Source organism: Tachypleus tridentatus, unplaced genomic scaffold (genome assembly GCF_004210375.1).
Source record: "Tachypleus tridentatus isolate NWPU-2018 unplaced genomic scaffold, ASM421037v1 Hic_cluster_1, whole genome shotgun sequence".
NCBI lineage: Eukaryota > Metazoa > Arthropoda > Merostomata > Xiphosura > Limulidae > Tachypleus > Tachypleus tridentatus.
The window spans coordinates 10,422,575-10,448,346 of record NW_027467777.1 but is presented as its reverse complement, the minus strand read 5'-3'; the positions used below and the strand labels follow the sequence as shown (position 1 = coordinate 10,448,346).

Sequence of the window (25,772 nt, the reverse complement as noted above, 5' to 3'; positions counted from 1 at the left end):
ACTTCATGTTAAATGTGATTTTAAAATGGTGTTAATCAGAAAATTTGATAATATCAAGGCTTCTTATTGTCTAAAGTTGTTCATATTTGAAAAGTGGGAATTCTATTAACTTATTGATTCTAATGATTTAGCTCTTGCAGATACTTAGGTTAGAATCAGTATCCTTACCTGATTAGGCTGGATGCTGCCCAGACTTTAGAATGTTAAAACTATTAATATAAGATTTTATAATTTGTAACCTGTTGCCATAGAAACATGAGTGTGCTAAAAGAGCGATGGTTACATGTCACTTTGGTTAGTAGTGAGTGATATTGAAGTAGCTTCATTTCCTCTAGTATATTAATTAAGAATTGGGGATGGCTATACATAACTTTGAAGTTTTTACACAGAATTATAGAACAATACAATCTTTATTACGGGGTTCACTGTGGCTCATCTTTTACATTTAAATTTTCTGGGGGAAAATTTTTGTAAGTTGCTTTGAACATGGTTTTAGTTTCTGCATCCTGTTACTTTGTTAGAATTTAAATTTCTGCATTAACATGACTCCTTAGTTTGAGAATGTATCAAATCTAACTAATCCTTTCAACTTGAACACTAATATAGATTATTATAAATTTTTTAAATCAACATGAAAAATATGTAACATTATATTCTTCTTAAATTCTGTGTTAAGTTTTAATTTATTTTCATGTATTGTACATGCATATAGTTACATAGTATTCCTTTAACCATCTTAACAGGATGTTGTAAGTGTGTTGAAGATGGGCACGTCACAAGATTGTCCTAATGTAGGTGGGGACGGGAGAAGTAAATCTGGTTGCTTCAAGTATGGTGAAAATGGACACGTCTCATGAGACTGTAAAAATCCTGACAGAAGTTGGACATGATGGTAAGTTTTATGTAAACTGTTTTGATGTTACAAGATACTACTATATTTTAGGATGTCTGTAAAGAAGTTGAAGGTTTACTTGTAAGAGTAATGCATGTTGAAAAAACGATTAAAGAAAACCTGATAATGGAACTTACTCTATCATCAGTATTTAACTTTCTAACAGGTTATGCAACAATTAGCTATAGAAAAACATGAAATGAAGTATACTTTTTCCACTAAGATGGCCCTGATTGTGGATCCCTGCATGTGGTGATGGGACCTCCCTGGGATGGTTTTGTTCTTTCAGTTTACCTCCTCTGTGAAGGGAAGAAGAGGATCCTTGTAGTTGAGGGGTCAAACCGTTACACACCACTTTGGCCTTGAATTCCTTGGGTCGGTCGGCTAGTCCACTTGGGCTCGGGTCAATCAAGTACCAGTGTTGGAAGTTCTCAATTATAAATACTTAAAGTTGTGAGAATATTGTGTTCATTGTTTTAACGAAACTTCTACCTGTGTTTCCAGTAAATCTTATCTGTGTATTTAAGGCAGTACTCAAACTGCACTATTTATATTGACTTGCTTATTTCTCTTCAGGCCCTGGAATTGCTTCACGTTGGTTCACCACCCTGTTCTTGCTGATATTCAAAACCGACTGGGCCATTTCTCTTTAACATCTATTTCTATCCAGTTTTCTGGATATCGGGCCACGTTGGTATTCATGGGAAAGAGCTTGCCGACACTGCAGCTAAATCTATCTGCTCTGGCACTGTCATCGCTGTGTCTATTCCATACATGGACTATGGTCCTGTATTCAAGACTCGGCTCTGTGCCAACTGGCAGTCGACTTGAAGTGAACAATGAGAAAACAAGCTTTTCCAAATAAAACCCTATAGTGGAGTTTGGCTGCCTTGCTTCCGTAAGGTACGGAAGGGGAAGTTGTTCTGACTGGACTACGATTGGTCGCAGTCTTTAACACATCGTTTCCTTTATCTGGAACTGATGCACCGATGTGTAGTTTGTATAACACTCAGATTACTATAAGCTACATTGTACTTTCTTGCCATCCTTATGATTCTCAACGGCACTATTTTAAATATGTTCTGTCCCAAGGTTTTCCATAACATTAGACAGTGTTATTGGTGAAGGTGACACTGTCCACCTTGATAATGTTTTTAGTTTTTAACAGCCATTAATCTTTTAATGTCATTTAAATGTTTTATATTTCTTCATTTAATCTTTTTTATTGTGGTTCCACTTTAAGAGTCACAATCTCTAGTTCAATTTGAAATTAGAAAATGGCCATAACATTAAATTCCAGAACTGGAAAGGCCAACTTCAGGTGACTAATGCTGCTGTTTAAACTACTCGTCAGTCGTCCTGGCGAGTTTTTATTACAATTTTGCTACATGTCTTTTAACACTTTTATTACCTACTTTTTGATAGTGGCTGTAATGACACATAACCCAGAACCAGGACTGGAAAGGCCAACTTCAGGTGACTGACTGTGGTTCTTGTACTTACCTGTTAGTCTTCTTGGCGGGTTATGATAATTACCATTATGCTACAGACAGCTCGTTACGTTTTGTTACTTAGTTTTCTTACTGTAGTAGACTAGATGTAAACATTGGTTTTATGCTATTTATGTTTTTACTTGCTGTTTTGTTTTACTTTCATGTCCTTTTATGAATTTTACTACATTTACTTTAATTTTACCTTTTTTCCGGATGTTGGGCGCAGATAGCCTAGCTCCTTTGTGCCATAAAACACGAAATCAACCAACCAACCACTGAGATATAAAACATTTCCAGATCTTAACACATTGTAGCCAGACTAGTAACAAAACAGACTCTATTTCCACTAACAAATCTTTAGCATAAGTATTTCATAAAAAAAATCTGATTCTTTTTATACAAAATACCTGTAATCTTTACTAAATACCTACCTAATTTAGTGAAGATATGAACGTTGTGTCAAAAGTTAGCATAAATACTTGACGTGCAAATGTGTAGAACTTGTGTATATTATACTGAGCCTGTAGCAAAAGGATTAAGTTGTAATTTCGTTTTTCATTACTAATGAAATTTGAGTCAAATTTTCTTATTGTTAACTTGTTGTCTTTTCCTCCAAGATAGGTTTTTCTGTTGTGTCCTTTATCCTTTTCTTTAGTGGACTTGTAAGTTTGATAATTGTTTTTTAACATACAAGTTCCATAATGGTTTTGTATGTCAAATGTTGTTTATTAATTTATATTGCTGTACTTCATGACAATTCTAGTGGGCTCTAAGTTCTGTCTGAAGGTTTCTACCTATATATCTATTTCCTTCCTTCCTCCTCTTTGGGATCATTTTTCTTCAAAGATTGGTCTGTTCAAGATTTACTACACAAAGGGGCTGCCAAATGGGTGTTACTCATTCCCCTTGAGTGTAATTCCCATCTAATTGTTGTCCCTCAAAAGACAGATGTTTGGAAACCTGTTATAGAATTGTCCAAGTTGAACTTTTAACTGAAGTCACTGTGCTTTACCATGGAGTATTACCTCTCACAGGTTTTTTTTTTTCCCTGGAACTCCGATTGATCAAATCATGATGGTTGCTTATCTTCATATACCAAGTGTTCTTGTGTCATGCTGTTTTCTATGGTTCTTCCATTTCCAGGTGCTACTGTTCGGTTCTTCTTTATTTCCTTGTTTTATGAAGTGGAATAATGTTTCTTTGGTGAATTGGGTGAGGGGAGCTTTCCTCAATTCCCAAGAGATTTCTGGTTGGTTGATTATTGAGGAGACTTCTTTCCATTTGATATATCCTGGAACGTTTTGCAGTTTATTGGACTCTGTATTATTTCCTCTGCAAGGTGGTTGTGGTTCAAACTGATTATTCCACTGTTATCAGCTATATCACTAAGCAAGGATAATTAAATTTAGATCTTTATTTTCAGACTATGAATCTTCTTCACTGGGCCTACTAGAACTACCTAGTAGTCTTCACTTATGTATCTGACTCAAATCAGACTCTTCTTCAGAGTCTTTTTCCCCTTATTCAGATGACAACTTTTTTTTTCTTTCTCACTACTCTGTATTGGCCTGGAGCAACATCCCCTGGCCTTTCCTTTGTCTCAGTCTCTCCTCTGACAATTGCAATCAGATATAGTTCATACCATTCTCACTGAATTCCACTTGCTCATGTGGCTTTTGCATCAGCATCGACTTGCTCATCATGTAGCATCTTTCCTCTTCCATTCCATTCTTCCTTTCTCCTTGTCTTTATACCAGAGGCAGTGGTTTTCTTCATATCTTGGTCCATTTGCTGTGGCTTTCATCCTTCCTGTCCTTTTGTATATCTTATTTACCAGTTCTTTGCCTGGTTGTTTGATCAGAGTTTGTTTGTATCAGCTGTTCATAGTTATAGGACTACCCTGTCAAACACCTTGAGATTCTCCTGTTTAAAGAAAACTCTCATCCCATATTATTTCCCTCATTTTTTGTTCTATTCTTGTCTGTCCCCTGTTACTTTGTTTTATCATATTGATCTCAACTTTGTACTTCATGTGCTGTCCAGTTGTCTATTTGAACCCATTGCTACGTGTACCATCTCTTTCTCTTCCTTACTTGTGGTCATTGATGTTTCTTGCATACTTTATCATTCCTCTTATGTTATCCTCCATCCTTATCGGACCTTTCTTTCCTTGACATCTGTTTGCCCAGGTTTGGCCTTTTACCTTCTCTCCTGTTTCTTTCTCTTTCATTTCCTACTTGTTATACTCCCCTTTGGTTACAGATAAACTTCTTTGTCCAATTTGTTCCCTAAGATGTTGTGTGGTCCATAATACCTCGATTCGTGTTGTTATTTCTGTCTATTTATTCCAAGGATTCCCTATGTCCCCATATGTACTCACTGGTTAAGTTTATCAACTTGTATGATTGCTTATTCGGATTTGTCCGTAGAAGGTCGCCAATAACACAATGTTTCTTCTCACCAAGATCATCATATAACTATCACTTTTATCTGTTTGCCAGTCTTTGGAGGATATCATTCAGGCTCGAATGTGAATACCTCACTATACGTTTGTTGCACATTATATGCATGACCTAGGATAGATATTGTTTGCCTTCTGTGATGATTCTACACGCCTCATCACCTTTGACTGTGCTAGACCAGAATATTACTTTTCATACATATTTTTAGTTGATAAATAATGTATTTCAGGGTCTCGCATGCTGACAGGTCTTATATGGTCAGATGTGCTCCATGTTATACTTGCACTAGAATTCAATAATTATATTGATATGGGGTGTTTCTGTAAGTCTGTAAAACTACTGGCAGCTTGTATATGTATCTTTCTCTCTCACTCATAATGTATGTATGTATGTTGTTTTTTCTGCCCATCCCCACTGATTTCTGCAATCAGGCTTTATCTGCTTTTCAAATAGGGAATTTTGGACACCCATTGCACTGTCCTCAGTGTGTTGTTCTTCTGGCCTCCTTCTTTGCCACGTTTCTTCTAGTGGAGAATGGGAGTCCTTACCACTTCTGGTTCTAACTTGTCAGAGTGGTAGGTCATAAAGATTTCTTCTCGAGTGGGTGTTGGAAAACTACTTTCTAGCCCATGTGTATCCACTAAGTGAAAAAGAGAGCTGTAGTTTTTCTTATGGTTACAGTACAAAATAATGAATTGTACAATAATATTCAGTATCCATGATGCTGCTCCTGGATGTTTTTTGCTTAGGCAAACTGCACTTGGCCTATCCAAATTTCAAGCCCTAGCTACTTATTGCTGTTTTTCTCTAGCTCATTTACTGGCATTATGATACAACTCACTGTCACTATGTTTGGTATTGCATCTTGTTTCTTATAATTGATGTGGACAGAGGTCTAGTTATGAATCCTACATGTCCAGGGCACTTCACCCTGATGTTTTTTTTATTGCTAAGTCTTATATGAGGTGTTTCCACTGAATGTTTTTTCCAGATTGACGACACTTGGCATAAACAAATGTAACCAAAGGCACTTTCCTTAACATTGCATACACACAAGCCTTCCTATTTTTCTCAACTCCTTACTGTATCTTGTCATAGTTATTCTGTATTTCCTATAGTGATTCAGTGCTATATATCTTTTATTGTGCCTGTCAATTCAGTTCAGACCCAATTATATCACTATTTATTCCTGTTCCAGAAATAGTGTGGTATTCCATCAGTACACTTTCTTTTCATATTCTAGTATACCTGTTCTTTCAGTGCAGTTGATTTCAGTTAGGATTGTTCTTGAATAGTTGAGGGAGCTACCTGTATGCTTGATGAGAAGTAGTCGCATTAATTTCTTAATTTAAAAGGAAATGTAAAGAAAAAAAAAAAAAGTTAAATATTGATTTTGTGTGTCTAGTTGTCTTATTGCTCAGTTAATATTTTATTATGCCCACCATACAACATGTACAAGTAGCCAACTAATTAGAAACGCAAATTTGAAATACATACAAGCTAAATATGAAATAAGAATTTCGCACCTTTAGCAGATTCATAAAAAGTAGGTATCTTGTAAAATCATAGAGTGGTTTCTCCCACATCTTTTAAAAGTTCTTATCTAGTCCCACATACTACTCTTTAACTCCTGTTTATAACCAACAGAAAGAGCATTTTTCCCTTTACATTTCCACCTGATTTTGTAGTGTTTCTGTCAGAGCTATTTAAACGTTAGCTGAAACTTCAACTTCAGATGAGAATGTCACATTTAGAAGATGCTATATCTCTTTCTCACTGATATTTTTTTTGATAGATTTGGTTTGCTAATTTTATTAAGTAAAATATATATATATATATATGACGGAATCGAAATAAATATCATTTATATGTGTGTGAAACTTAAAATTAATGTTTACAATACTATTTTATTGTCAATTAAAGTAATATGCATGCTAAAATACAAATACAACTTAAAAAACATTTTAGTTGAAGATTATGCAGATGTTTAATTCATGTTTTTTTTGTTTTTTGCTGATTTACCTAGGTAAATCAAGGTCACCACCTTGAAAAAACAAGATGTTGAAGCAGTTGTGGATGGAATCTGCCAGGAAAACCTACTAGAAGTGGATATTACTCATTTTTTGCAGATGATCTGTGGGCATGTAAAGACTTCAAGGTTACAATGTCTCTGGAAGAGACTTGCAAGTCATTTGAAAAGAGTTCCAACAAAATTGTTTTGGAGCAGGATATATACAAGAAAGATGGAGATGCCAGTATGATACCAGAAGGAGAAAGGTGTGTAATTAAATATGTGTAATAAAATTAGGGTACTATGTAAATTTGTGAGTTATCACCCACAATAAGCCATTTATACGTATTAAAGATGTGCATGTAAAAGTAAATTCAGTCATGGAACAAGATTGAAATTAAACAACTAAACTGAAGAAAAGTTACAACATTAAAACAGTAATTATTTTAGAAAACATCATTTTCAAACCACATGACTAAAAGTAAGGTTGAGAAGAAGAAATGTTCTCACAGAAAAGCATTTAAAATTCATTCTGAGGGCTACTAAGTATAGGCCTTAGATCTATGCTTTAAACTTTTTTTTGTATTATAACTTGATCTTTCATACTTTACTTTTTTTAATTTATATGTACAAGTCAAAAGATGGTGTCCACAAAGTTATTGTTAATGCTTCCTTTCTTTGTCAGCATTAACATTAAAATTAAATTTATGTAATCTTTGAGAATATACCAATGTTGATTGCACTTTATGTTGATAACATATGCATGCAATGTTAATGCAGTGGCTTCTCGCTGCAGTTGCAAGTCATGGTGCAATGGGTGACATGTTTAGCACTTGTTTAGTTCATTATAGAGAATTCCCAACCATTTGATAGATATGCATATATCAAAAATACAATTTAACATTTACAACTATTTGTGCTAGGATGGTTACCCCTAATAAACCAGGAAAAGGAAATAATGTAATGGAATGGAAAATAAGATTATTGAACAGAGAATAATAAGTAATTTCTTGAAGTTTGCATTCAAATCCCATCATGCTCATTTCACATTGGAAGTAGTTTATGTAGTTTGTTATGTATTAGTTCTAATTGTATTGTGTTGTGAATACTCTTCTTGTTTTGTTAAACAGAGTCTGCCAAGTGTGATAATTAATCTCAACAAATTGACTGCACTTATGTAATTGAATTATTAAAACTTACAAATCTTGATTGATGCTTCATGTAGTACATTTTGTACGTGGAAGTTTTGTAAGTTATTTATGTGGTTAGATAGGTTTTTATGTTTGCATGTGCATATATTATGTCTGTGCATCCAAGCTTGATATTGTGTTGAGAGTAGGGACTATTTTAAAGAATTTTTCAGAGCTGTAGAAACAATGGGTTAAAATGTATACAATATTGTAAAGTCTTTTAGAGGGTTCTAAGCATTATCTTATGTATTTTTGTTATTTGAACTTTGGGATACAAAAGTTCATTTTTGGATTTAATGAAAATTTTAGTAAAATTGTACACTTTTGTATTAACAGTTACATGTCACTTTGGTTAGACATGAGTAGTGAGTGATATTGAAGTAGCTTCATTTCCTCTAGTATATTCATTAAGAATTGGGGATGGCTATACATAACTTTGAAGTTTTTATACAGAATTATAGAACAATACAATCTTTATTATGAGGTTCACTGTGGCTCATCTTTTACATTTAAATTCTCTGGGAGAAGTTTTGTAAGTTGTTTTGAACATGCATCCTGTTACTTTGTAAGAATTTAAATTTCTGCTTTAACATGACTCCTTAGTTTGAGAATGTATCAAATCTAACTAAAATAATGAATTGTACAATAATATTCAGTATCCATGATGCTGCTCCTGGATGTTTTTTTGCTTAGGCAAACTGCACTTGGCCTATCCAAATTTCAAGCCCTAGCTACTTATTGCTGTTTTTCTCTAGCTCATTTACTGGCATTATGATACAACTCACTGTCACTATGTTTGGTATTGCATCTTGTTTCTTATAATTGATGTGGACAGAGGTCTAGTTATGAATCCTACATGTCCAGGGCACTTCACCCTGATGTTTTTTTATTGCTAAGTCTTATATGAGGTGTTTCCACTGAATGTTTTTTCCAGATTGACGACACTTGGCATAAACAAATGTAACCAAAGGCACTTTCCTTAACATTGCATACACACAAGCCTTCCTATTTTTCTCAACTCCTTACTGTATCTTGTCATAGTTATTCTGTATTTCCTATAGTGATTCAGTGCTATATATCTTTTATTGTGCCTGTCAATTCAGTTCAGACCCAATTATATCACTATTTATTCCTGTTCCAGAAATAGTGTGGTATTCCATCAGTACACTTTCTTTTCATATTCTAGTATACCTGTTCTTTCAGTGCAGTTGATTTCAGTTAGGATTGTTCTTGAATAGTTGAGGGAGCTACCTGTATGCTTGATGAGAAGTAGTCGCATTAATTTCTTAATTTAAAAGGAAATGTAAAGAAAAAAAGTTAAATATTGATTTTTGTGTGTCTAGTTGTCTTATTGCTCAGTTAATATTTTATTATGCCCACCATACAACATGTACAAGTAGCCAACTAATTAGAAACGCAAATTTGAAATACATACAAGCTAAATATGAAATAAGAATTTCGCACCTTTAGCAGATTCATAAAAAGTAGGTATCTTGTAAAATCATAGAGTGGTTTCTCCCACATCTTTTAAAAGTTCTTATCTAGTCCCACATACTACTCTTTAACTCCTGTTTATAACCAACAGAAAGAGCATTTTTTCCCTTTACATTTCCACCTGATTTTGTAGTGTTTCTGTCAGAGCTATTTAAACGTTAGCTGAAACTTCAACTTCAGATGAGAATGTCACATTTAGAAGATGCTATATCTCTTTCTCACTGATATTTTTTTGATAGATTTGGTTTGCTAATTTTTATTAAGTAAAATATATATATATATATATATGACGGAATCCGAGCGAAATATCATTTATATGTGTGTGAAACTTAAAATTAATGTTTACAATACTATTTTATTGTCAATTAAAGTAATATGCATGCTAAAATACAAATACAACTTAAAAAACATTTTTAGTTGAAGATTATGCAGATGTTTAATTCATGTTTTTTGTTTTTGCTGATTTACCTAGGTAAATCAAGGTCACCACCTTGAAAAACAAGATGTTGAAGCAGTTGTGGATGGAATCTGCCAGGAAAACCTACTAGAAGTGGATATTACTCATTTTTTGCAGATGATCTGTGGGCATGTAAAAGACTTCAAGGTTACAATGTCTCTGGAAGAGACTTGCAAGTCATTTGAAAAGAGTTCCAACAAAATTGTTTTGGAGCAGGATATATACAAGAAAGATGGAGATGCCAGTATGATACCAGAAGGAGAAAGGTGTGTAATTAAATATGTGTAATAAAATTAGGGTACTATGTAAATTTGTGAGTTATCACCCACAATAAGCCATTTATACGTATTAAAGATGTGCATGTAAAAAGTAAATTCAGTCATGGAACAAGATTGAAATTAAACAACTAAACTGAAGAAAAGTTACAACATTGAAAACAGTAATTATTTTAGAAAACATCATTTTCAAACCACATGACTAAAAGTAAGGTTGAGAAGAAGAAATGTTCTCACAGAAAAGCATTTAAAATTCATTCTGAGGGCTACTAAGTATAGGCCTTAGATCTATGCTTTAAACGTTTTTTTTGTATTATAACTTGATCTTTCATACTTTACTTTTTTTTTAATTTATATGTACAAGTCAAAAGATGGTGTCCACAAAGTTATTGTTAATGCTTCCTTTCTTTGTCAGCATTAACATTAAAAATTAAATTTATGTAATCTTTGAGAATATACCAATGTTGATTGCACTTTATGTTGATAACATATGCATGCAATGTTAATGCAGTGGCTTCTCGCTGCAGTTGCAAGTCATGGTGCAATGGGTGACATGTTTAGCACTTGTTTAGTTCATTATAGAGAATTCCCAACCATTTGATAGATATGCATATATCAAAAATACAATTTAACATTTACAACTATTTGTGCTAGGATGGTTACCCCTAATAAACCAGGAAAAGGAAATAATGTAATGGAATGGAAAATAAGATTATTGAACAGAGAATAATAAGTAATTTCTTGAAGTTTGCATTCAAATCCCATCATGCTCATTTCACATTGGAAGTAGTTTATGTAGTTTGTTATGTATTAGTTCTAATTGTATTGTGTTGTGAATACTCTTCTTGTTTTGTTAAACAGAGTCTGCCAAGTGTGATAATTAATCTCAACAAATTGACTGCACTTATGTAATTGAATTATTAAAACTTACAAATCTTGATTGATGCTTCATGTAGTACATTTTGTAATGTGGAAGTTTTGTAAGTTATTTATGTGGTTAGATAGGTTTTTATGTTTGCATGTGCATATATTATGTCTGTGCATCCAAGCTTGATATTGTGTTGAGAGTAGGGACTATTTTAAAGAATTTTTCAGAGCTGTAGAAACAATGGGTTAAAATGTATACAATATTGTAAAGTCTTTTAGAGGGTTCTAAGCATTATCTTATGTATTTTGTTATTTGAACTTTGGGATACAAAAGTTCATTTTTGGATTTAATGAAAATTTTAGTAAAATTGTACACTTTTGTATTAGATGCGAAAGAAACTTCTCTTAAAATTTTATCTGAAGATGCTGAAGTCTACATTTTATTGTAACATCCATTATTATACATAAAATGTGATGTACAATTGTTATTAAAATTTAGTGCTTTAGCAGGTCTCTGGGATTTGCACATAAAAGTCCAATTGCACAAAATCCAATCTCTTAACTGTAATGAGAACTTTAGAACTACATAAAATTGTTTGAGCTGCATGATATAATAGCTCCTGGTTGAAGAAAGCTGAAATAGAAACAACTCTCAACCAAAATTAAACTGATGAATAAAGAAGCCAAAAGAAAATATCAAACTTGCTAGTGTGTGAAATAATTTGCCCCAGAAAATCTAAAGTATTATTCATTATTCAGGAGACATGAATGAAGTGTGTAATATGATCAAAGAAATTATATTTAGTTGTCTTATTCTTGTAAATTAATAATTTAAACCCCTATGGTCAGTCTTTTATTTTTGTTATTTTGTGAAATAAAATTGCTGTATATGTGCATCAGATTTCACTTTGTTAGTATTTGTAAGATGCAATAAATTAATATGTAGAAAAGTAGGGAAAAGTTAAGTGACTACTCTGTATTATGCAGTTTTGTTTATTTGTGAAAATAAATTAATTCTTGTTACATATCCTCAAATTCCTTGTGTAGTACTAGAATATTGCAGATACATGTGTACTAAAAAATAATTGTTTATTAAAATATAGCATGTTGAAGGTTAATTTGCATTATTTGAGAAGCAAAGACAAAATTGTGCTCATTTTTGATGATATTTATCATTGGAGCATTCTGTATCTGAGTATGATCTCATATTTTTATTTTTCTTTCCTGTTGTTTCCTAGTGGAGGATAAATTTTCCTTTGGACCTTCTACAATGCCATCATCCTTGTGAACCTTTCCAACAACTTTATTCAAGCATTAAACAGAAATTCACAAAAGTTTATCAGACTTTCTTCCATCCCATTCCCTCACTTCCAGACTTTTATTATTTTTTTTCTTTTCAGAACAGCAGGTGCACCAGGTGACATTACAGTTTTATTGAGCTGAGATAATAAGAAAATATATAATTTGAGTGAGATTAGGTTAACCTCATGAGGCTACATTTCTGTAATTTGTAGATTCAAGGTATTTATTACTCTTTGTTTGAAAAATTTTTTTTTGCTAGAAACTGTGAGTTTCATTGCCTGTAATTATAATTATCATTTTCTTTTACAAATTGTTCCATAAAACAAAAGTTTAGAAGTATGAGTAAAAGTTTGCGAGACAATGACAAGCTACTTTTTGGTAGTCATGAATCTAAGGTTGTGAATATTCAGTATAGCTTTGCTCCAAAATAAGCAGTGGCATTTCATAAATTAGGGAATTTTTCTTGATTTGACAGTTAATTTAAATTTATTAAAGCTAGCTTTTGTTGTTTCAACTTCAGTGTTTGCTTGTAATTTATTGGTTTTGAATATTATTATGTGCAATGTAAAATGAAATGTATAATTTTTATTTTCCATTAATTTTCTTTGAAATTTATTCAAGGCGGAATATAATGATGTGGCTGGATAAACAATCAGATGATAATGAAAATGCAGAGAAGAGTGAAAGAGACAGATTCTCATATGGAACTTGTGCCTCATCAAAAACTGAATGGCGTGATTTATTTTTGTAGTTCACTATGAATGTTTCAAAGCATAAGTATGAAATATAATTGTATGTAACTTATATACCACTAAGTAGTCTAAAAATGACTTTCAATAGCCTAAAAACATATACTGTTAGTATCTTTTGAACTTCAATACATTTCAAAGTATGAAAAAAAAACTCATTTTGCTTGTAAGAGCTAATTCAGTTTTATATTATTCCATGTCACATATTTGAGAAGCTTTCTCAACAACGTCTAGTTGAATTTGATTTATACTTGCTCTGATAAAGGTAAAGATTGAACTTATCATGCATGAAAAATTTATTTTAAAACCTTAAGTAAAATGGACATTTCTGAATAGCAAGAAACATGACATTATTTTTATGAAAGGTTGTACAAACAAACTTGCTGTTCAGCTTTTGCTGTTGTATATATGGAAATAACTGCATTACATGTACATGTTCTAGAATAAAAATTGTTCCTGTATTTAGTGATGAAAGTAGTGAAGTTATTTGGAGTTTTTAAAGTTATGTATTACATGTTTGTTTTATTTTTTCACTACTAAGTTAGCTACTCTTTATATTAATGTAGAATGCTTTATTTACTTTTGAACTTGTATTTCATTCATGACATATTATGGATTTGCTTTTCTCAAACATAAAATTTAGCCCAATAGTACCCCACTTGCAATCTGTCACTGAATATGCTTGATCTTTGAGACATGAGGTATTTTAATGTGATGGTCATTCCCATTAATCATTGGTAAAATAGTAGCCCAAAAGTTTCTGATCAGTGTTTTAGAGACATTTAAAACAACATTCTTAATATTATAGGATTTGACTGTGGTCTTTTGTCTTACCATGTTCTATATATATCCTTTTATTATTTGTTTAGTAAGTATGTGTTGTATAATCATTACCTAAGTTGGATACAGATAATTGTAAAACTTTTACAATAGATAATGACTTATCATTATAACATTTTTGGGTGAAGATATAAATCTTTAATTTCCTTTTAAATAAATAAGCTGTAGCATTTAAGTTAACAATACTTAATTTATATTTAGTCACATAATAGTACTAGAGAACATTTATTATGTTGAGAAGAGGTTAAAAGGATTGAAATAAATTATTTAATAACTTGTTTTTCAATGTTAATAATATAACAAACATAATAACAAAAGTATTATGGCCAGAGAACTCTTAAGGTACATGGAAATAGTATGTGCATAGTTTTATTTTAAAATTGATATTTGTTAAGACAGGCACTTAATTGTTTTTCTTCTGTTATTATATTATGGATGTAAAATGCTTATTTCTGTTCCTTATGTTATATTCTAATTATTATTTTCCGATTCTCCAACTTTCCAAATCTGAAATTTAAATTTGTGTTGAATAGGGATCCGAGTTCTCTCAGTGTTCTATCTAAGACGCTGATATTGTTGTGTTCATTAAAGCACACAAATTATTTATTTACTTTTAAATGTTTCATGATAACAATCTTAGATTTAATTTTTTTAATTAGGTGAAACATATACTGTCATTTCTTGTAATTTTATATAATATTTCTAAAGTATTTTCTTTCTGTATGTAAACTGACAGTGTTCATTGTTTATGAAACTATGCAATCAGGTTTTTAAGTTTCTTTATAGTTAACTGTGTGGGAGGTTGCAGTGTAATAGAGATATAAAATAGTGGTATATATAACTAACAAAATTAATAATTCACTTTTGTAGTTCTAGTGTTGTTATAGATTGAATGAAACACTTTGTGAAGGACATTCAGGGTATGGACTTAGCAAGAGGAAAGACGAAAGCTCACTTTCAGGTTTGTGTTTTTTTTTTTAGAGACCTTTAAGACAACATCCTTAATATTACAGGATTTGACTGTGGTAGTAATGGGTATTTTGTCTTACCATGTTCTAAATATACTTTTATTATTTGTTTAGTAAATATGTAATGTATAATAATTACCTAAGTTAGATACAGATAATTGCAAAACTTTTTTGTAAGGAAGATATTTCGTGGGTGTGTACATAAATCAAGCTTTCCAGTACACCCTTTTTAAAATTTAGTATAGAAATTTAAACCTCTTGTGACATCTGAATTACTCACCAGTGTGGCTGAATCTGCTATAATATCCAGGCTTATGGAGAGTAAATTCTGTACCTTCTTCCTCCTTACAAAATTCAACACAACACATGACAGTGAATTCATTATCTGGTTCTTAATTTTATAAAGGTGTCTTCTCCATGGATATCTTGCATTCTGTTTACTGATATTGTTAAATAAGGCTTGTTTAAGCTTGTAAGTCACTATAAGGTGTTTAGGTTAATATGAATAAGTCTACTATTTTATGGAAGAGGGACAGTTCAGCCAACCTTCTAAACTCTGTATCTTCATAGCTGCTTACTATTAATAGACAAGTTCTTTTGGCAGTGAATTTTATTTTTGATGTTAATAAATCAAGATTTTGGGCTGTACCCTGTATACTGGAAATTGTGACATCCTTTTCTAGCCTACCTAATTACCACCCAAATTCAATTTAATTACATTGAATCAAGTTTTATACATTTCTTTATTGGTATATTGAACTGTTTTTTTTAGTTTAGTGTTGATGGTCATTTTACCCTTTAATAAAAAATATATTCAAAAAAGATCTGTTATATCTTTCAACTGATTTATGCTAAAATATTTAGATTAATATTACAAAACACAGATTTTTTTATGCATTTTTATTAAATAGAAACTCTCCATTAAAATCTCCATTAAAAAGAGAAAGAGTGTGAAATTTCTCTAATCCAAGAAGGTTTGTAATAATAATAAGCTTTGAATGCATTGTATCTTGAAGGTATCTTTAATATTATTGTAAGAGAGTAACATCTTCATGAAGGGTAGTTGTTTTGGACGGTATAATCACTGTTACTTGTGAGACTATGCATATTTATTTTACAGACCAAGAATGTAAGAATTACTAACTTCAGTATATTAAGAGACAGTTGTCCTCAGACTTTTTTTTTATTATTATTATTATTCTCTACATACTCAAAGTAAATATCAGTGAAAGCACTACATGTGAGATCAGTGGTTAACTTAATTTGAATGATTATTCATATCTGGATTATTTCATTTGGTTCATATATTGGCTAAACTTCTCTGTTAAGAGAAACAGTTGCACATCAAATTCCTTCTATAAAATGCTTAACAGTTTAGTTTTTGAATGGTAATTTTCATTGTATCTATGATAGTGCTAAACTTAATTACACAGGATGAGAAGGCTGATCGTGGAGATCACATAACTTTACAAACTTTCTTGTTGGGGCAAAAGGACCTGTAATTATTCCAGTATGTTTAGCTATGTTTCTTACTTTGATAAACAGTTGTTGTTCAAAATGTGGTTGTATTAATATTTGGATTGTAATTCTTTATAAGTCTAGTATATTATTTGTTTTGAATTTCACACAAAGCTACATGAGAGCTTCCCTAATTTAGAGGGAGGGCAGCTAGTCATCACCACCCACTGCCAATGTTTGGGCTACTCTTTTACCAACAAATAGTGGGATTGACTTTACATTATAACATCCCCATGGCTGAAAGGGCAAGCATATTTGAATCCATGACTCTCAGATTACGAGTCAAACACCTTAACCCACCAGGCCGGGCCCCGTGTAGTATATTATTTTGTTAATAATGCTGGTTTTATTGCAGTGATTGTTTTTGTTTTTCCCTAACCACAGCTTTAACATTGTGAATAAGGGAGATGGTACAGAGTGGTCTGGGGTGTGGTGTTGGGACTCTGTTCCTTTCTTAAGTAAGTGCTGTGCAAATTGTTCTGCTTCTGTTAAGAATATTTAAGATATTTCTCTTTGAAATGTTCGTTGTTTTGACTTTACAGTGTTTAATGATCTTGTTGTTATATAAGTATTTTACCTTGCAAATGACTGATAATATAATCTCAAGTGTGAGCCTACCAGTGACAAATTTCACTGTTGAATTGTTTGAAATATTCTATGTGTAAACTGGTAGACAACTGCCAGGGAAGTAAAATCAACAGAATAAAATAGCTCGTGCTCATTTGATACACTTCACTGTGTCTTGCTGATCTAGATCTTGATGTTTCTCTTAGAGAGCAAAGGTTTCCTCCTTGCACACCTCCCATGTAAGTTAAACTTGTGCAGTCTCTTTCTGATTGTAGAGGCATGCACTTTCACATCAACAGTAGCCAGAACCTGCTGTAAATCCCGTGATGACATTTTAAAGTGTATGGAGACCTCCTATAGCATCTTGCGGTTTGCTCTCGGGGTGAACTTGCTTAGACGACCAGACCTGGGCATGTTGGCAGTTGTTTTGAAAGTCCTCCACTTGTTGACTATTTTCCAGACAGTGGAATGGCTGATTTCGGGATCTTTTTAAATCCCTTGCCAGACTCATAAGCTGCTATAATTTTCTTTCTCAAAGCCTCAGACAGCTCTTTTGCTCTCACCATGGTGCTCAATCTCACTCCAACAGTCAGGCATGTAAATCATGCAATTTAAATCATCTCATTCTTATATTGTCTATATGTGTAAGTTATGGTCATTGTGATTTGGCTTTGATTATATCCTAATTCAAATTCTAGGTTGAATACATGATATGGATTGGATATGTAAAACAAACAAAGAAAGAAAAAAAATTTAGTGTATGTGTGTGATACTTTGATGTGATCAGTGAATTGGATCCACTGATAACAGCAAATTTGTCCAGGAAGTATGTATTTAACAAGTTTTTAGTGTATATAAAATAAGGGGCAAGTGTGTACAATTAACAAAATCTTTATTAAAATAAAACAGAAATAAACAGTTGATGTTTATGCTAAACTGTGCTTAGTTTTACAAATTTTAAAATTTGAAAGGTTTTTTTAAGGTTTACATTTTTAGTAACTGGTAGTATAAGGTTGGAGCAGCTTATACTTTGTGCTAAATATTGACTGTTTTAAAATAAGGCTTTTGTAAAATTTGAAATCATCTTATTGTCAGTTAAACATATCTTGATATTGATAGATGGATGGTGTATGTATGTTTCCTCTTATGCTCTGTTAACTTCTTATTTTGATATCCAATATTTGAATTTTATTTTGGTGAAATGCAATCTAGTACCATTATTTAGACACTTCTCTTTGCAGTAAATTAATATTGATTGGTAACTCTGTCTCTTTCTTCACTCATTCCTCAGTACAAGATGAAAAAGCTAGCAAACGTTGTTATTTCTACCATGAAACTTGAACTGTATCAGACACTATGTAAACCTGGGAATATGTTCTAGATTAGTTGTTTCAGTAACTTGTTTATACATGTTTTGAATATAGTTTACTGACCAAGTTTACTTTTAAAGTATTCCATACTTAGTGATCTTGAGATAATATCTGGGTATTTATAATTTGAAAAGACTTCAACATAGTAACTTAAGTTTCAAAACATTTAAATAAATTATTTCATGTAATCCAAGCAATCCTTAGTTCAAATGATACTTATAGGGTAGCAATTAATGTATTCCCAAATAACCAACCTGTTTACAAATTGTTCATTATTGTGATCACATTGCACCATAGGTTTTGCAGATCCTAATATTAAACAGTGGGATTAATGATAATGGTGTTTTTAATTGCATATATTTTTGTTACTTGTATCTTGTATTAGGAACATTGTTGTGATTCCACAAGAATTAGATGCATAACTAGTCGAGAAAAATCATTTGAAAAAGTTAATGGGGTTCTGGACCCTACTGTTAATTTTAAGGGAAAAAGTTGTTTTGACTATAACCATAAGTTTCAAGAAAAGTATTTATTTTAGTTTTTTTTTTCTCAAGAAGTACCTTTGTAGTTATGTGAAAATATACTTTGATAGATATTTTACAAGATAATGTGTGTAATTATTTAAATGATGTAATAGCAATGTTTTAAGAAGTTGAGTACTAATTTCAAAATTTATTAAGAATTTCTATGGATGTATGCAAGAGATGGATAATCATTTATTAATTATGAATTTACATTTTCATTGAGGAAAAAAGTTAGAAGTTTGTGATAACTTTTATTGAGCAAAATTCTAATCATTGTATGAATAATATTTCTTGTACAATAAATACTTTAGATTCTCCCAGTTCTTTAGTTTCAAGTAATCCACAGAAAAGTTTAATGTGACGAAGAAGAGTTTAATGTAAGAACTACACTTTGTTGTCATTAAAAAAAATGAGCTAATTAATGAAATAGTAGATAGTCTCTTGTTTTAGTTGAATGAAAATGCATGAAAATATATTTGGTTTATTATGAGCAGTCCTACTATGTTGTATATATTTAAGGTTGAAATGTATATACATGTTCTTGACTTGTAATGAGTATATTTAAAATACATATATGTTACTGAACATTTATGCCCAGTGTAAAAGAATGTGAGAGAAGTTATTTCAAACAATGAATAATTTTCACAGCTGCACTGTCTCCTATAAAATTTTTTGTTGTAGTATGAGGTCCATATTTATTTTTTAACAGGTATATTATTGTTACTCTGATCTGCTTTGCTGTTTACTTATAATTATTTTTAATACTATTCATTTGGTTGGTGTCTTTATCCTAGGTATATGCTAGTATAATAATAATTCAACTATATCTTGTTATATGTATGCTACTGAAGACAGCATTACTTGTTTAATTCTAAACTAGTGTGTGTATAATATTCTCTTGATATAAGACTGGTAACAATTTAAATCATCTCATTCTTATATTGTCTATGTGGTCATTGTGATTTGGCTTTGATTATATCCTAATTCAAATTCTAGGTTGAATACATGATATGGATTGGATATGTAAAACAAACAAAGAAAAAAATAATGTAGTGTACGTGTGTGATACTTTGATCTGATCAGTGAATTGATCTATTGATAACAGCATCACCAGGAAGTATGTATTTAACAAGTTTTTAGTGTATATAAAATAAGGGGCAAGTGTGTACAATTAACAAAATCTTTATTAAAATGAAACAGAAATAAGGGATGATGTGCAGACTGTAACAGTTGATGTTTATGCTAAACTGTGCTTAGTTTTACAGGTTTCACTCTCAGGATTGATAACTGAAATCATTTAGACTGAAACTGTTTTAGTCATAACTTATTTTACTAATTATCTTTCCCCAGAAAATATAACCATGTTTTGTCAATAATTTAAGTAACTCTCTATATGCCAAAGAGAATAACAACTATTTTTATACTTTTGACCTCGCTTTGGTTCAGGGTTTTCAGACCATGACACAAACCTGGACAACATTTCTATATCATCTAGAACTTCAACAACAAGGAAGAACCAACAGTGTATAGCATTACCAGTTCATGGAATTGGAGAAGTTGGTATGTATATGTAATAAAATATTGGAAATGAATATTACTTGTTAGTAATGGAGGGTTAATAAACAAGTTAGCTGGCAACAGTTTAACATATTTAGCAAAGTTATGAAATGGATTGAAACTAAAGTGAAAACAAATTTTAATGTCATAAAACAATATATTAATTAAAGCAAAGAGGAAAGAATATAATATTTTAAATTCAAAAAAAGGGAAATAATGAACGTATCAGAAGCATTAAGCTAAAAAGATCCTAAAGGGGAAACCATACTTTTACCTCACTATCAAATTTACCCATTTAAAATGTAAACAATTTGGCATTTTGTCACATATTTTTCTTCTTTTGTAACAATGTACACTTTTAAACTTTTAAATTTATTTTGTTTAATCTTTTTCGTACCATTCCCCAGTGTCACAATGATATATCTGTGAAATTACATGCAGCTTGCTTTAAATTACAAATTATGTTACCCATGAGCTATTACAACCTGTTCTTGTGCCTTTAGAACCATTTTTTATATTATAATTTTACTTACTCTAATCTTAACTAACCTAACAAATACACCTATATTTACATGTCAATTACTTTTACACTTATGCCTAAATAACAAACATTAAAAAAAGAAATAAAGTACTCAACTAATCTCCTGTTTTTTTTTCTTGAACTTTTCTATTTGTTAGCTCTGTAACCAAACAAATTTCATACTTTTTTGAGGGGTGGTGGATAAAATAGGGTTGATGAGTTGGTTTGTAGATGTTTTTGAATTTCACACAAAGCTACTCGAGGGCTATCTGTGCTAGCCATTCTTAATTTAGGACTGTTGGGCTACTGTTTTACCAACGAATAGTGGGATTGACCATGGCTGAAAGGGCGAGCATGTTTGAATGACAGGCTTGCTTAACCCACAACCCTCAGATTACGAAGTCGCACGCCTTTAACACGCTCACCATGCTATAATGATAGTGTATATCAACTTCATTGATTTACTTCTACAGCTATTTATTGCTGTTTAGCCATAACTAAAAAAAAAAAAAAAGGGGTTATCTATGCTTATACTTTTACAAAAGCTTCTCCTAACATCCCACAAAATCAAAGCACTAAGTGATGGAGATGACACAAAAAGAAGCTGAGCTATAAATACATCAGTACCTTAAAACGATTCTCTGCCTTACTGTCAGTATATTTGGGATTTTTTTGAAGAAACTGAGCAAATTCTGTCACAAGAAAATTTCCACAGCATGAAGATGAGTTTAGAGTAGGAATGGTAAAATGAAATACTGCAGAAATATCTAATAACAATCTATATCCATATACAAACTTCTAACATTATTTAATAATCAATATATTGTTGTCTACTATTGTATTTTCAATCTTATCTGGTGCTCCTTTGCATTAAGGTGCAAGAAATATTACATAGTTATACATTTCTTTAATCTCGGAGAAAATTTTTCTTTATTTTTCTTGCATTTCAGCAAGAAATAAACAAAAAATAATTCAACTGAATTATCCCTTCACCAAAGCAGCAGTATTTATTTCTCGTGCAAAAAATTTTGTTTTTAAAATTTGGTTGTAACACTGAAGTTTTTCCAAATCACTAAAATCAAATTAAATTTGGGTGGAAATTAGGTAGGCTAGAAAAGGATGTTACAATTTCCAGTATACAGGGTACAGCCCAAAATCTTGATTTAATAACATCAAAAAATAAAATTCACTGCCAAAAGAACTTGTCTATTAATAGTAAGCAGCTGTGAAGATACAGAGTTTAGAAGGTTGGCTGAACTGTCCCTCGTCCATAAAATAGTAGAATTATTCATATTAACATAAACACCTTATAGTGACTTACAAGCTTAAACAAGCCTTATTTGACAATATCTGTCCACAGAATGCAAGATATCCATGGAGAAGACACCTTTATAAAACTAAGAACCAGATATCATGTGTTGTGTGGAATTTTGTAAGGAGGAAGAAGATACAGAATTTACTCTCCATAAACCTGATATTATAGCAGATTCAGCCACACTGGTGAGCAATTCAGATGTCACAAGAGGTTTAAATTACTATACTAAATTTTAAAAAAAGGGTGTAATGAAAAGCTTGATTTATGTACACACCCACGAAATATCTTCCTTACAAAAAAAAACTTTTTGCAATTATCTGTATCTAACTTAGGTAATTATTATACATTACATATTTACTAAACAAATAATAAAAGGATATATATAGAACATGGTAAGACAAAAATACCCATTACTACCACAGTCAAATCCTATAATATTAAGGATGTTGTCTTAAAGGTCTCTAAAAAACACAAACCTGAAAGTGAGCTTTCTACGTGGCTACCTCTAAGTACCGTCGAACTCGTCGTAGCGTGTTCCACCGGGTATCTGTCCGAAGGGCACAAAGAAACTGCGTGTACTCGGCGGGAGCAGGTACTCGGCGGGAGCAGGTGTTCGAAATGCCGACCGTATCCTCTAGGGACGACGAATCGAAGGACCCGCCGCCAACCTTTTGGCACTTTTCGCAACGGCTGCGTCTAGACGTCCGACCCGTTGGAGCAAGCTGCTGTTGACCACGCACGCGCGAAACAGCCGAGAAAATCGGTTCCCCGTCGGTAGGCGGCGGGCGCGGGTGTTTAAATTTCCCAATCGCTGGCACATGCTCTGAGACTCTGTTCGACTTGTACCGAGGCCAATGCGTGTACTCGGCGGGAGCAGGTGTTCGAAATGCCGACCGTATCCTCTAGGGACGACGAATCGAAGGACCCGCCGCCAACCTGGGCACTTTTCGCAACGGCTGCGTCTAGACGTCCGACCCGTTGGAGCAAGCTGCTGTTGACCACGCACGCGCGAAACAGACCGAGAAAATCGGTTCCCCGTCGGTAGGCGGCGGGCGCGGGTGTTTAAATTTCCCAATCGCTGGCACATGCTCTGAGACTCTGTTCGACTTGTACCGAGGCCAATGCGTGTACTCGGCGGGAGCAGGTGTTCGAAATGCCGACCGTATCCTCTAGGGACGACGAATCGAAGGACCCGCCGCCAACCTTTCGGGCACTTTTCGCAACGGCTGCGTCTAGACGTCCGACCCGTTGGAGCAAGCTGCTGTTGACCACGCACGCGCGAAACAGACCGAGAAAATCGGTTCCCCCGTCGGTAGGCGGCGGGCGCGGGTGTTTAAATTTCCCAATCGCTGGCACATGCTCTGAGACTCTGTTCGACTTGTACCGAGGCCAATGCGTGTACTCGGCGGGAGCAGGTGTTCGAAATGCCGACCGTATCCTCTAGGGACGACGAATCGAAGGTCCCGCCGCCAACCTTTCGGCACTTTTCGCAACGGCTGCGTCTAGACGTCCGACCCGTTGGAGCAAGCTGCTGTTAGACCACGCACGCGCGAAACAGACCGAGAAAATCGGTTCCCCCGTCGGTAGGCGGCGGGCGCGGGTGTTTAAATTTCCCAATCGCTGGCACATGCTCTGAGACTCTGTTCGACTTGTACCGAGGCCAATGCGTGTACTCGGCGGGAGCAGGTGTTCGAAATGCCGACCGTATCCTCTAGGGACGAAGAATCGAAGGTCCCGCCGCCAACCTTTCGGGCACTTTTCGCAACGGCTGCGTCTAGACGTCCGACCCGTTGGAGCAAGCTGCTGTTGGACCACGCACGCGCGAAACAGATCGAGAAAATCGGTTCCCCCGTCGGTAGGCGGCGGGCGCGGGTGTTTAAATTTCCCAATCGCTGGCACATGCTCTGAGACTCTGTTCGACTTGTACCGAGGCCAATGCGTGTACTCGGCGGGAGCAGGTGTTCGAAATGCCGACCGTATCCTCTAGGGACGACGAATCGAAGGTCCCGCCGCCAACCTTTCGTGCACTTTTCGCAACGGCTGCGCCTAGACGTACGACCCGTGTCATGGGTTTCATTTATAAAGCAAAACTGTGAAGAAACAGGACACGAACATTAAAATATAAGTATCGTTTGTATGGATAACACTGATCTGGAATTAGCACTTAAAGAAACCATCCACATTAAACAACTTTAATCTACACCGAATATCATGTAGTCTTCATTCAAATAGCACATTTTAAAATATTTACAGCATGTTTTATTGTCAGTAATTTACTTTCCGTGTATTTTAGTTTCACATTATCGTAATTTCAGCAATATATTTTATTTAGTTAGTTAGAAATTACGTCTTTCTATTTTGCTCTGTATACTGAAGATGGAATATGTAAAATATTGAAAACTTTACCTCTGTCCCCTTCTATTGTATCAAAGTATTTCTTCATCTTCAATACAATTATACAATTAATCGTCAAACATCATTTTCGTTCGATACAATGATTGCTAATATATTGATATGACCATATGTAAACGAACTGTTGTCTGTATGCTGTGACTCTGAAAATTAAAGTTAAAAAGGAAAATCTTGAAATGTGCTTCCTTTCAGAATGCAAACTTCGATACATCATTCCAAAGTTTCTCCATTTTAGTGAGCAAAACTTTGAAAAATTCATTATCTTATCATATTTGTCTGAAGAGAGTATCGGTTTGTTTGAATTTGGCTCTATACTGCACGAGGGCTATCTGCTATAGCCGTCGATAATTTAGCAGTGAAAGAAAAGAGGATAGGTACCAAGTGATCACCACTCACCAACCACTGTTTCACAGAGGAACTGTGGGATTGCTTGTAACAATGAACCGCCCAGTCACGTATCATAAAGGGTGAGCATGTTTCGTAGAACAAAAGTTGGGTCAAGAATTTCGAACAAAACATCAACAGAACATAATTTTACTGGAAAAGTTCAAAGTGTACTGTACTAACCATAGAATCGTGGAAACCAGAGTTGATTACACCGACGTACTAAACAAGTGGAACGAAGACAAATTGTTCAGTGTGAACATGTCCAAAATTTCAGGCTAAGTTGACTGACTTACAGCATTCAATTCTAGTTTCATCCTTGTGACCACATTGTTAACTAATATAATTATAACATAAATACTCAGTCTAAATTAGTCCTACCTAAAATTGTTATTTTAACTAAACTGACTAGTTGACCAAAATATTGCTTATTCTTGTAAACTCTACTGCATTATCATTGCCCTTAATTGTGTGTCACCCAACATTAGAAAATGTTCCAGACATATAAATATAAATGTGGTAAACATTTTAGCATTGATTATACAACACCAGGTGATCCATCAGAGTCTATTAAGTTGTTCTTAGCAATGATGATACGACACCAG

The 25,772-nt window shown here is 33.3% G+C and overlaps 2 protein-coding genes across 5 annotated transcripts in view; one reads left to right on the top strand and one right to left on the bottom strand.

Moving 5' to 3' along the window:
* LOC143242053 (uncharacterized) overlaps positions 1-14,993 on the top strand; it is a 66,209-nt gene extending 51,216 nt beyond the window's left edge. For 3 of the 4 annotated variants that reach the window (XM_076485398.1, XM_076485400.1, XM_076485399.1), the window contains 4 exons: positions 744-892; positions 10,015-10,265; positions 13,065-13,220; positions 14,920-14,993. In XM_076485398.1, the coding sequence (XP_076341513.1) occupies positions 887-892; positions 10,015-10,265; positions 13,065-13,194 (387 nt within the window). In that variant the 5' untranslated portion in view covers positions 744-886 and the 3' untranslated portion in view covers positions 13,195-13,220; positions 14,920-14,993. Of the gene's footprint in view, positions 1-743; positions 893-10,014; positions 10,266-12,541; positions 12,663-13,064; positions 13,221-14,919 lie in introns of those variants that run through there. The other variant, XR_013022394.1, reaches the window with a different exon arrangement.
* Positions 14,994-15,261: 268 nt separating this feature from the next.
* Positions 15,262-25,772, bottom strand: part of LOC143242055 (uncharacterized) — a 77,018-nt gene continuing 66,507 nt past the window's right edge. Inside the window, exon 5 of the transcript XR_013022396.1 lies at positions 15,262-15,433. The gene's annotated coding sequence lies outside the window, so the exon portion shown is untranslated. The remainder of the gene's footprint in view (positions 15,434-25,772) is intronic.